Source organism: Mus pahari, chromosome 23, assembly GCF_900095145.1.
Source record: "Mus pahari chromosome 23, PAHARI_EIJ_v1.1, whole genome shotgun sequence".
In the NCBI taxonomy this organism is placed as follows: Eukaryota; Metazoa; Chordata; class Mammalia; order Rodentia; family Muridae; genus Mus; species Mus pahari.
This window is the reverse complement of record NC_034612.1, coordinates 13315580-13326518: the sequence shown is the minus strand read 5'-3', so window position 1 is coordinate 13326518 and position 10939 is coordinate 13315580. Positions and strand designations below refer to the sequence as shown.

The window sequence follows — 10939 nt, the reverse complement described above, 5'->3', positions numbered from 1 at the left end:
AAATGTTTCTTCTTTGGGGTGGTGGAGGTTGAGCCCAGGGTTCCCTCACAGACCATACATGAAACCTACAGCTAAGCTTTGTCATCACCAAAGTGGTTCGTTTGGTTTGACTTTCTTCCTTTCTTTCTCCTTTTGGAGGTAGGTTTCACAATGAGTCCATGGAGCCCAGGCTAGCCTCCAATCTGTGGTCTTCATACTTGAATCTCTTGAGTACTGACTGGGACTACAGATGGGCAGCAACTCCAGGCCTGGGGCATGCATCTCCTGTGACTAAACAGGAGACAACACTGGGGCTGGGGAATGACAGCTCAGTGGTTAGATGCACTGGCTGCTCTTCCAAAGGACCTGGGTTTGGTTCCCAGCAGCCACATGGTGGCTCCAAATCATCTGAAATGTCACTTCCAGGGGATCTAACACCTTCTCCCGACCTCTGAGGGTACCTGGCATGTGCACGATGCACATACATACCTAAGACAAAACACTTATGCACGTAAAATAATTTTTTTTTTTTTTTTTTTTTAAGAAGGGAAATGTACGGGGCCAGGCACTGTGACACAGGTTTTCATTCTAGACTCAGGAGGCAGAGGCAGGAGAATCTGAGAGTTCCAGGCAAGTAGGGCCTACATAGGACATTCCTGCCTTAAAGAAAACGGGAGGGGGCGGGGAGAGAACAAAGAACAGTTGGATGTGGAAGTGCATATTTGTAATCTCAGCACTTGGGACACAGATGGCAGGAGTTCAAGACCAGCCTTCGCTGCTGCTACTGGACACACTGTTTGCAAAGAGGAAAAGAAGGAAGGGGAGAAAAAAAAAAAAAAAAAAACAACCATGTAATTTTATATTCTATTTCATAATCTATTTGTTTGCTTTAACAGAGAGCTAAACTAAAAAGTCTGCCTTCTAGCTGTCTTTGCCTCTGCGGCAGCTTGTTTTCCACGTGCACTGGGCACTGCAGATGGGAGGGAGGGCGGGAGGGGAGGTTGGTTTACCGTTCCCAAGGCAGTCAGTCACCAGGGATTCGGAGGATCACGATGCCCGTTTGCTGGCAGAGGCATGCCCAGGCTCGAGGCTTCCTTGAGAGCCAGGCCTGAGGGCTCAGGACAGCAGCCTGTTCTCTGAGCGCCCTAGTGCTTCTGGAACTCACCCAGGGGAAATTATTTTCCTGGGGACTAAATTTAGTCCAGGGAGCTTGGACATTATGTCACTCCCTTAGCTCACTCAGCAGTAAACAAGTTCAAAGCAAGGTCAGCAGCTGGGGGGGGGGGCGGCGGGGGGCGACGGACCCACCCAGTCTCGGTTTCCCACCTGTGTTTGTGCCCTTCCTATAGGGAGCTGAGACAGGTGGGTACAAGCCCAACCGGCCTGGGGTGACTGGAAGAGGACCCCGGTATGATTGCCATCTCGGCTTATAAAGCTGCAGTTGGAGGGTGGGGGGTATGAAAGACAGCTGTGAGTGAAGCAGCATCGTGTAAGCCACTCTTACAGCTGAGTCGTAACCGGCCCGTTAGGAGAAAAGGGGACCCAGATTCAAATACGTGGGAAATGAGGCCATAGCCAGACAGCAGGATCGGGATGAGGGGCAGTGGGGGGGGGATGGGGGGCCCACAGCTCTCAGCTCCTTCCTTCAAACCCCAGAATTCTGCAGTGCACCTGGCTGATATCGCCACTTCCTTCATTCCTTGCTACAGTCTAACAAGGGAAGCCACTTTTATCTGTCCCGTTTTAGAAACAAGAAAACCGGTAGGGGCAGGGGAGTCAATGTTGCCTGTCCAAGGCCACTCTGTAGTGGACAGCAGTTTAGCCGTGGCTATGGCCCAGCCCAGCCCCTCTACCTTCTGCCTAAAGCATCATCTAACCAGCAAGATGTTGGGGATACTAGTGAGTGTGTCGGACTGTAAGGGCCCTCAAGCTGAGACGACAGGAGGTCATGGCTACAGATATAAATGGCAGAGGGCTTTAGCAAAGCCACTAGGGAAGTTACAAAGAAACGTGTGTGTGTGTGTGTGTGTGTGTGTGTGTGTGTGTGTGTGTGTGTGTGTGAGAGAGAGAGAGAGAGGGGGGGGGGGTTAAATCTAGGGTTCCTAAAAGCAACCAATGCTCTTAACTGTGGAACCATTTTTCCAAATATCTTGGTTTTGTTCTATGCTGGCCCCAGCATTTGCTCTGTAGCTCAGGCTGGCCTGATACCATCCTTGTACCATCCTCCATTGGACTGGGATTTCAGCTCTCTAGCATCACAATCAGTTATCAGGCCTGCGTCACCTCCTCTGCTCCTCTGATGGCCTAGCTACCACCCTTCCCCACATAGGCAATGGTGCAGTCACATACTGGTGCTGCCACCTTCCACCCTAAGCATCACATCATCTTCTCAGTTCTTTATTTAGGTCATGTCAACCCATGCCTCTTGTCTTACTGCCTATACAAAGCCAGGAGGGCAGTGGCCTTATGAGCTCACCACTTTTGAAACCGAGCCCCCTCTCTGGCTCATATTACTTTTCCAGTCCCTCACATCTTCTCTGGCCACACTGACCTTGCCTCTACCTCAGGACATTTGTACCACCTGCTCTCTGCCGACAATGCTCTTCTCCCAGATAGCCCTCTGGCTTCTTTACTTGCCTAACTCCATCTTCATCTGCTTTTGTCACCACAAGGAAGCCTTTTCTAACTACCTACATAATTCAGCTAGACTTTTACTTCCATTCCTAATTCTAGTGATGTTATTTGTTTGTCTTATTTTGTTTTTGGGGGGGTGGGGGTGGGGGTGGGGGTTTAGGTTTCTCTGCCTAGCTCTGGCTATCCTGGAACTCAATATGTAGACCAGGCTGGCCTAAACTCCTTATCCTCCCGCCTCTACCTCCCAAGTCCAAGGATCTCAAGTATATAAAACATGCTCAGTTTATGTGGTGTTGGGGTTCAAACCCAGGCCAATTGTCTGATTTCTCTTTTTTTAGTGGCTCTAAAGCCGGTCTTTTCTTCTATAGTCACTGCCTGGGCTTGGCACATGGCAAAGCCTTCTTAAAACCCCTGTGGCTTGTCTGGCTGCAGTCTGGCTGAGCAGCAGCCCCTCCGTGCCCCGTCTCTGGACAGCAAGTACCTTCAGCTCCAGGGTGCTCCTTTCCGTCGGCCTGCGTCTCATCAGCCTTAGCCTCAGCGCCATCGCTGGGCACGGGTGCATTGGGCTCTGGGGCGGGGCTGGAGTTGCTGCTATTCTCCTGCTTGATGGGGGAGGCGTCTGCTATGGAGCTCTGGTTGCTGTTATCATCTGCACGGGAACAGAGCATAGGGTGACATCCTATAACTGCGAGTGCCATCTCCCTCGTCCCCACCCTCCAATGAGACGGATGAAGAGATGAGAGGAAATGAATGGGGTGGTGGAACTAATCATTAAGTTGGAGACAGCTCTGGGGCCCAGGCTACAGTCATTTTATTTTTTATTTTTATAGGGGAGAGCATGAACGCAGTCCCCAGTGACCAGAAATTACACAGTTGAATTTCCCACATTTGGGAGAATCACAGGGTGATGTGTGTTTCGGCACACCCCAAGTGCAATGGAGGTGCCTCGCCCTTGGGAACCACCTTCTGGATGGCTTCTGCTCTGCCAGGGAAGCACGAGACGGCCACTTCTAGACCAAAGACGCTCAAGTGGTGACCTTACAGGGACACTCGATGACTCGGCAGCTCACACTCATAATCCTAGCGTTGAAGAGCAGAGCCTGGAGGATGACTGACCGCAAACTCCAGACCTCCACGCTCCACCTAGTGGGTTCAGGGTAGCCAGGGCTTCATACTGAGACTGTCTCCAACAATACATAACGTGTCTTCGTAGGCAATACTACTCATAGAACCTTGTAAAACTGAGGAGGACAGAGGCCCTCCCGGCAAAACTCTGTGCCACGCACTAACACTTATACCATCATGTTCTGAAAACAAGGTCTTGCTTGCCATGTGGTCCAGGCCAGGCCCAAACTCATGACCTCAAGCAATCCTCTGGCTTTTCCCCTAGTAGTTGGACTACAGGGAGGACTACAGGTGTAGTACCATGCTCAGACACTGCATTTAATCAATAACTTACTGATGGGCACCTACCTACCTGGTATTGCTACCAAAATTTGTACAGATGGGGGAACTGATCCCTCAGAAACTGAACTGTTTCTTTCCTTTATTTTTTCTTCCTTTTATTTTACGACACAATTTTATTTTTCAAAAGATTTATTGTATATAAGTACACTGTAGCTGTCTTTAGATGCGCCAGAAGAGGGTGTCAGATCTCATGACGGGTGGTTGTGAGCCACCATGTGGTTGCTGGGATTTGAACTCAGGACCTTGGGAAAAGCAGTCAGTGCTCTTAACCGCTGAGCCATCTCTCTAGCCCCCTAGGGCACAATTTTATGCTGCTCATGTTTTCATCAATTCGTCATAGCACTGAAGATGACCTTGAACTTCTGATCATGGGCCCTCTATCTACCCGGTGCTAGGCTTACGGGCACGGGCCTCCCATCCGATGTGGACCAATTCTCAACTCCTAGCATCTCTTTTCCCTCCATCTGGAGGGAGCACCAGGCAGTCACACAGCTCAACCCACCTCGGTTGACTATACTCTGGAATGCTAGTTACATAAAAGCACTCTCTTGTGAACGCTCGGCTTGAAAAATACGCACTCTTCCCCATTTACCTTCGAGAAAGTCTAAATTTCCCCAGGCCAGGACCCAGATGCACGTGGGGTGAAAATTCTGTTAATAAATGACATAACAAATTGTCATGAGCATTAATGTCTGACGAGGCAGATGCTGGGGCGGGCCTGGCCTGGGAACTGTGATCCAAAGCTGACACGGCTCAATCTGGGACTACAGACAGCAGCTCAGGTGACCTCTACAGCTCCTGTTAGGCCCCGTCCCCAGCCTTCCGGAACAGTCTTGCCAAGCCAACATTTGTCCCCGAGCCTTCATGCTTGGTCACCCCTGCCTTGGTCTTGGTTGTTCATGAACTAAAGTGAAAATGACTAGAGGTAGATATGTGGCTCTTTCTAATTCGCCCAGGCAGCAAGTTTAGATGCTGCCCACAAAGCCTCTCACATGTCAGCTTGAACACAGGAAACTATCAGCTGCTAATGGGGCAAGCTGACTTCCCTTCTATGAGCCTCAGCTCTTCATCTGTAAAATGGGCCTTGTCGTCCGATACCTGGCACATCGGGACGACTTCATAACATAGGTGTGAACATGCCAATGCTCTTCACAGGTTATCTCACCTAATCCCCACAAAGACTTCATGGGGCAGGCACAGCCACTGTGTTCTACAGGTTAATACCAAGCAGAAGGCTCGAGGTTACATCACTAACATAAGTCAGAGGGGGATGCTTCAGGAAGCCGGGGAACCAGGCCACATCCTGTATCTCGCCTGAAAAGAATTCTGACTCATGGATTGTAGGCTTGAATCTGGGACACATCAGATGACCTTGACCTTGATTCTCCTGCCCTTCTCTCAATGGTTGGGATTAGAGGCCCTGGACCCCCACACCCAGCTTACACAGTACCAGGGATGGGACCAGAGCTTTATACAGGGCAGGTAAGCACTCTGTCAATGGAATTACATCCTCAACTCTTGTTTGTTGTTGTTGTTGTTTTTTTTTTTTTTTTTTGGTTTTTCGAGACAGGGTTTCTCTGTGTAGCCCTGGCTGTCCTGGAACTCACTCTGTAGACCAGGCTGGCCTCGAACTCAGAAATCCACCTGCCTCTGCCTCCCAAGTGCTGGGATTAAAGGCATGCGCCACCATGCCCGGCTAACTCTTGGTTTTTTGTTGTCGCTTTTGGTTTTTGTATGTTGAGACCGGGTCTCACGTAGCCCAGGTCGTCCTCGAACTCCTGATCCCTCTGCCTCCATCTCTGGAGAGCTAGAATTACAGTCCCGAGCCACTACACTCAGTGGGACCTTGGACCTTTCTTTGCTCATTAAGCAGCAGCAAAACTCTGCTGTGTTTTTGTGAAGCCAAGTCAGTAAGAAACAAGGCTCCTTGACTAGATGCCAGGGCTGGAGATCTAGCAGGTCAGGTTGGGTAAATGAGATGTGCTGGGTAATTTTATGTCAATTTGACACAGACTAGAGTCATTTGAGAGGAGGGAACCCCAATTGTGAAAGTGTCCCCAAAAGATTTGACTATAGGAAAGCCTGGGATTGGTGGGGGAGGGCCAGTCCACTGTGGCCGGTGTCCTACTGTTTTATAAGAAAGCAGGCTGAGAAAGCCATGGGGAGCAAGCCAGTGAGCAGCACCCCATCAGCTTCTGCCTCCCTCCTGCCCTGTTCCGGTTCCCATCCTGACTTGGATGATGAACTATTTTGTGGAAACATAGCCAGATAAATCCTTTCCCTCCCAACTTGCTTTTTGGTCAGGATGTTTATCATAGCAACAGAAACCATGAAACTGAGGGTACTCACTGCCTCTGTCTTCCCAGGATGAGACAGAGCTGTGACTGAGGGCATCAGCAACTCGAGCAAGCCACTATTCCTTTCTGACTTCAACGGACCTACCACATACCACCTTGTTGGACTAAAGGTTTAGAGTGGTCAAAAGGACAAGAGCATGCGTGGGCCAATCGAGATGGCTCAGTGGGTGAAGGAGCTTGCCACCAAGCTTGATGATCTGAATTCGAACCCTGGAACCTACTTGGTGGAAAGAAGAGAACCGTCTCCAATAAGATGTGGTACACATACATCTCCCCACCTCACACACAAATAAATAAATGCAACAATAAAAACAAAAAACTTCAAAAGTAAAAACATTAAAATTAAGATCAAGGGCTGGAGAGATGGCTCAGCGGTTAAGAGCACTGACTGCTCTTCCAGAGGTCCTGAGTTCAATTCCCAGCAACCACATGGTGGCTCACAACCATCTGTAATGGGATCTGATGCCCTCTTCTGATGTGTCTGAAGACAGCTATAGTGTATTCATTAAAATAAATAAATCTTAAAAAAAAGAATATTTTAAAATTAAGATCAAAACCTGGACACATAGCCGGGCGGGGTGGCGGACGCCTTTAATCCCAGCACTCGGGAGGCAGAAGCAGGCGGATTTCTGAGTTTGAGGCCAGCCTGGTCTACAGAGTGAGTTCCAGGACAGCCAGGGCTACACAGACAAACCCTGTCTTGGAAATCAAAAAAAAAAAGCACTGGCTAATCTACCAAAGAACCCAGGTTCAATACCCAGCACCCACACAGCAGCTCACAGCTGTTTCTAACTCCAGTTCCAGGGGATCTGATACATCCTCCCCCCTTGGACAGAATACAAGAAGTAGAATACAAATATGCATAAAATAAAAAAATGAAGAAGAAGAAGAAGAAGAAGAAGAAGAAGAAGAAGAAGAAGAAGAAGAAGAAGAAGAAGAAGAAGAAGAAGAAGAAGAGGAGGAGGAGGAGGAGGAGGAGAGATAAGCGTGGCAAACTCTGGTAGGAGAGGGCCGGCATGACTCGGTGACCAGGTGGACTAGGGTGGCCAAGTGGCCCCTAAGGGACGAAAGCTGCTCCTGCCTGAGCCAGCTGCTTCCGGCACAGGAACGTCTGACTTCTCAGACAACAGCAGTAAAGCAGATTTTCAGACTTACAAATGCCAAAAGTTGCTAATCATTCGAATCTTCAATGTCCCTAAAGGCCCTCGTGTAGAAGGCTAAATCCTCATCTTGATGCAGTTGGGAGGCTGGTGGGCCTGAGGGGAGGCCTTCTGGCCACTGAAGGGATCCCCTTTAAGGCGTACACACCTCACTGGCCCCAGCTTGCCCTTGAGACACCATTTTACTCTCATAGTGCAGGCTAGCCTAAAATTCACCATGTAGCACATGTTGTCCTAGATTCGTATCTTCCTGTCTCAGCCTCCAAGTACTGGGACCACAGGCACGAGTCCCCAAGGAAGCCCGTTCCTCTTCCTCTTTGGCCTGAAGCATCCTCTACCATGATGCCCCCACTGTGATGCACTAGCCCACCAGAGGCCCCAAAACAACAGCATCAACTGACTGGACTGAGCCTATGATGCCCTAAGCCCAAATAAACCTTTCCTCTTTCAAACCGCACCAGCAACAAAAAGCATCCTGTCACACTGACAGAAAGCTAATCATTCTCACAAAAGCAAGCAGGAGGGGTCAGGAGAGACCTGATGAGATACATCCTAGGTTTTGGCCCGGTCTGGCCATGAGGTGGGTGCACTTTCTGGATGCTTCATGGAGCCATGAGTGTGATTTGAGTCTTTCTTCCCAATAATAAGGACAGAGACAGAGACAGGGAACAGGGCAGACAAGGTGAGGAGCCTGGTTTACATTGCAGCCCCAGACTCACCCCGATGGGTGGGACGCATGTTACTTCTAAAATCAGACAGCTAAGGATGTGTGACTGGCACAGAGGCAGTGCCCAGGTTCCTATGGTGACCGTGAACTACTCGGAAATCCATACTAGAGTTCCCCAGGAGCAAAGTAAAACTGGAGAATGGGAAATGCCCTCGTAGGTCTGGTATGTTATATCCTCAAATCTCCCTGGGTGTGTTGGGCTGCTGGGATCACTCCTGTGAGATGGTCACCCCTCATCCCCCGGCGAGGAGGGGGTGTCATTTTCACATTCCTGCTTTGTGCCTTGGCTAGGTGTGCCAGGGAGAGCAGCTTCTCCCTTGTAGAGCTCCTCTGTGGCACAGAGGCCTGGCAGTCCCGCCCAGCCCTCCTACCCGGTGCCTGGAATGTGAGCTAACCTGTTAGAGAAACAAAAACACAACGTAGGCCCAGGCCAGGGGAAGCGGCTGGGGTGGGGCTCACCGTGCATGTCCATCATCCCTGGAGACGAGCTGTTCTCCGGAGTGGTCACCTCCGAGCCACACTTCTCATCCTTGCCCTTCTTCTTGTTCTTGTTTTTCTAGAGTAAAAATGGGACAGAAACCCAGTCAGTCGATCATCCAAGTGTTCGTGCGTGCCTCTGTGTGTGTGCGCGCACTGGGGAGTGGCATAAATATTTAATTCCATCAAACAGTCAGAGCCCCCAAGCCTTGGCAGGCTGTCTCTGCCTGCATTTGAACGTGGCCCACGAAGTGTTCCTTGCCACCTTGGGATCAAAGAGTCTCACCAAGGGAAGGATCCGAGACATAATCTCACCTGTCTGTGGGGCTGTTACCTGCAGACAGGCAAACCCCCTGGCTGCTGGGAACTCCCTCTTCTAGAGAGAGAAACTAGGGGAAAGGCCACAGTCGCTGTCACGGCTGACCTGGTTGGGTACAACCATGGCAAAGACACAGGTCACTCGTTTCCAGCAGCTTAAGCTCTTTGGTGGGGGTTGTGTGTGTGTGTGTGTGGGGGGGAGCTGCTTTCTCAAAATGTCAGGAAGGATAGAAAACTCAAAGAGGCAGCAGAGAATGAAGGAGGAGCTTTTAGGGTGCTGGGGATCAAACCCAGGGCCTCGCGCATACTAGCCAAGTGCTCTGCTTGGTGAGCCACACCCCAGCCCCCAAGAGAACAGAATCGTGCAGGTTCTGCAAAAATAAATCATTGGCCGGGCATGGTGGCGCATGCCTTTAATCCTAGCACTCTGGAGGCAGAGGGAGGCGAATTTCTGAGTTCAAGTTTAGCCTGGTCTACAAAGTGAGTTCCAGGATAGCCAGGGCTATACAGAGAAACCCTGCCTCAAAACAAACAAACAAACAAACAAACAATCATGGATGGTCTGATTGTTCAATATATCAATTGCCGAGACTAAGGAAATCTCTTTGGATTTCCATCAGAAAGATCTGCAAGGCACGAACACGTTCAAATACCACAATATCGCCAAGATAAAGAGGAACAGAGCACGCAGCTGCCACTACCTTTGGGGTGTGTTGAAGAGTCTCCATCTATTGTGTACTTGTGAACATAGGCAGTCTGGAAGGACACACACAAACTGGGTGCACTGGAACCTTCAAGGAGGTACTAAACTTGGGGTGTGTGCATGCAGTGATAAAAGACAGGTTTACAGAAAAGATATGCTGCGAAATTATTTAAACATGGCTGCAGATGGCCCAGCTACTAAGAACACCAGCGGCTCCTGTAGACGGCCCAAGTTCAGTTCCCAGAAACCATAGAGTGGCTCACAACCATCTGCAACTCTACTTCTAAGAGATCCAATGCCCTCTTCTGACCTCTGAGAGAACTTTGTGCATGGGGTACACATATATCTATGCAGAAAAAACTTATTCATGCTCACAAGAAGTAAGTCATTTTCTTTTATAGAAACATTTCAAAAAGGTGCAAATAAACAGAGGTAGAACAGTTCATGGTTACCCGTGGCACGGGGCATAACTGCTAACAGCCACACATGCATGCAGGGTGGGGTGGGGGTCGGGTGGGGAGCACAGTGCATATGTGAAGGTCAGAGGAACCTTTTAGGAACCAGTTGTCTTATTCTACCATGTGAATTCTAGGGACCAAACTCAGGTCATCGGGCTTGGTGGCAGGCACGTTTACTACTGAGTGACTGCAGACACCCCAAAGCCAGCATCATCCTGTGGTTTAAAGAACACAGCATCCTACGTGCTAGGCAAGTACTCTACCACTGGGCTACACCCACTAAGCAAAAAAAAAAAAAAAAAAAATCAGCAGGGCCCTGGGGTGAGACGGGAAGTAAACACTCTCCAGGTTCAAATTTGGAAAAAAAAAAAAAAAAAAAAAAATCACTTGTGAGAATGCACTGGACCTGTAATCCTAGCATGACAGTGGCAGGAGGAAGGAGAAGTCAAGACCAGCCCACCGGGCTGTATTGTAAAAAAACCCTGTCTCAAAAAAATACGAAGCCAGGCATGGTGGCCCACGCCTTTGATCCCAGCACTCGGGAGGCAGAGGCAGGCGGATTTCTGAGTTCGAGGCCAGCCAGGTCTACAGAGTGAGTTCCAGGACAGCCGGGGCTACACAGAGAACTGTGATTGTAGGCATGTGCCCTAATATTAAGC

General features: G+C 49.7%; 1 protein-coding gene and 1 non-coding gene across 3 annotated transcripts in view; both read right to left on the bottom strand.

Annotated features, from left to right (window-relative positions):
- Bcl7a (BAF chromatin remodeling complex subunit BCL7A) overlaps nt 1–10939 on the bottom strand; it is a 26602-nt gene that overhangs the window by 6109 nt on the left and 9554 nt on the right. For both annotated transcript variants that reach the window (XM_021186918.2, XM_029533804.1), the window contains 2 exons: nt 8784–8880; nt 3095–3262 (listed from right to left, as the gene is read on the bottom strand). In XM_021186918.2, the coding sequence (XP_021042577.1) occupies nt 3095–3262; nt 8784–8880 (265 nt within the window). The remainder of the gene's footprint in view (nt 1–3094; nt 3263–8783; nt 8881–10939) is intronic.
- LOC115063093 lies at nt 3441–3610 on the bottom strand. Its single transcript, XR_003842979.1, has one exon. It is a non-coding gene; the product is annotated as a U1 spliceosomal RNA (small nuclear RNA).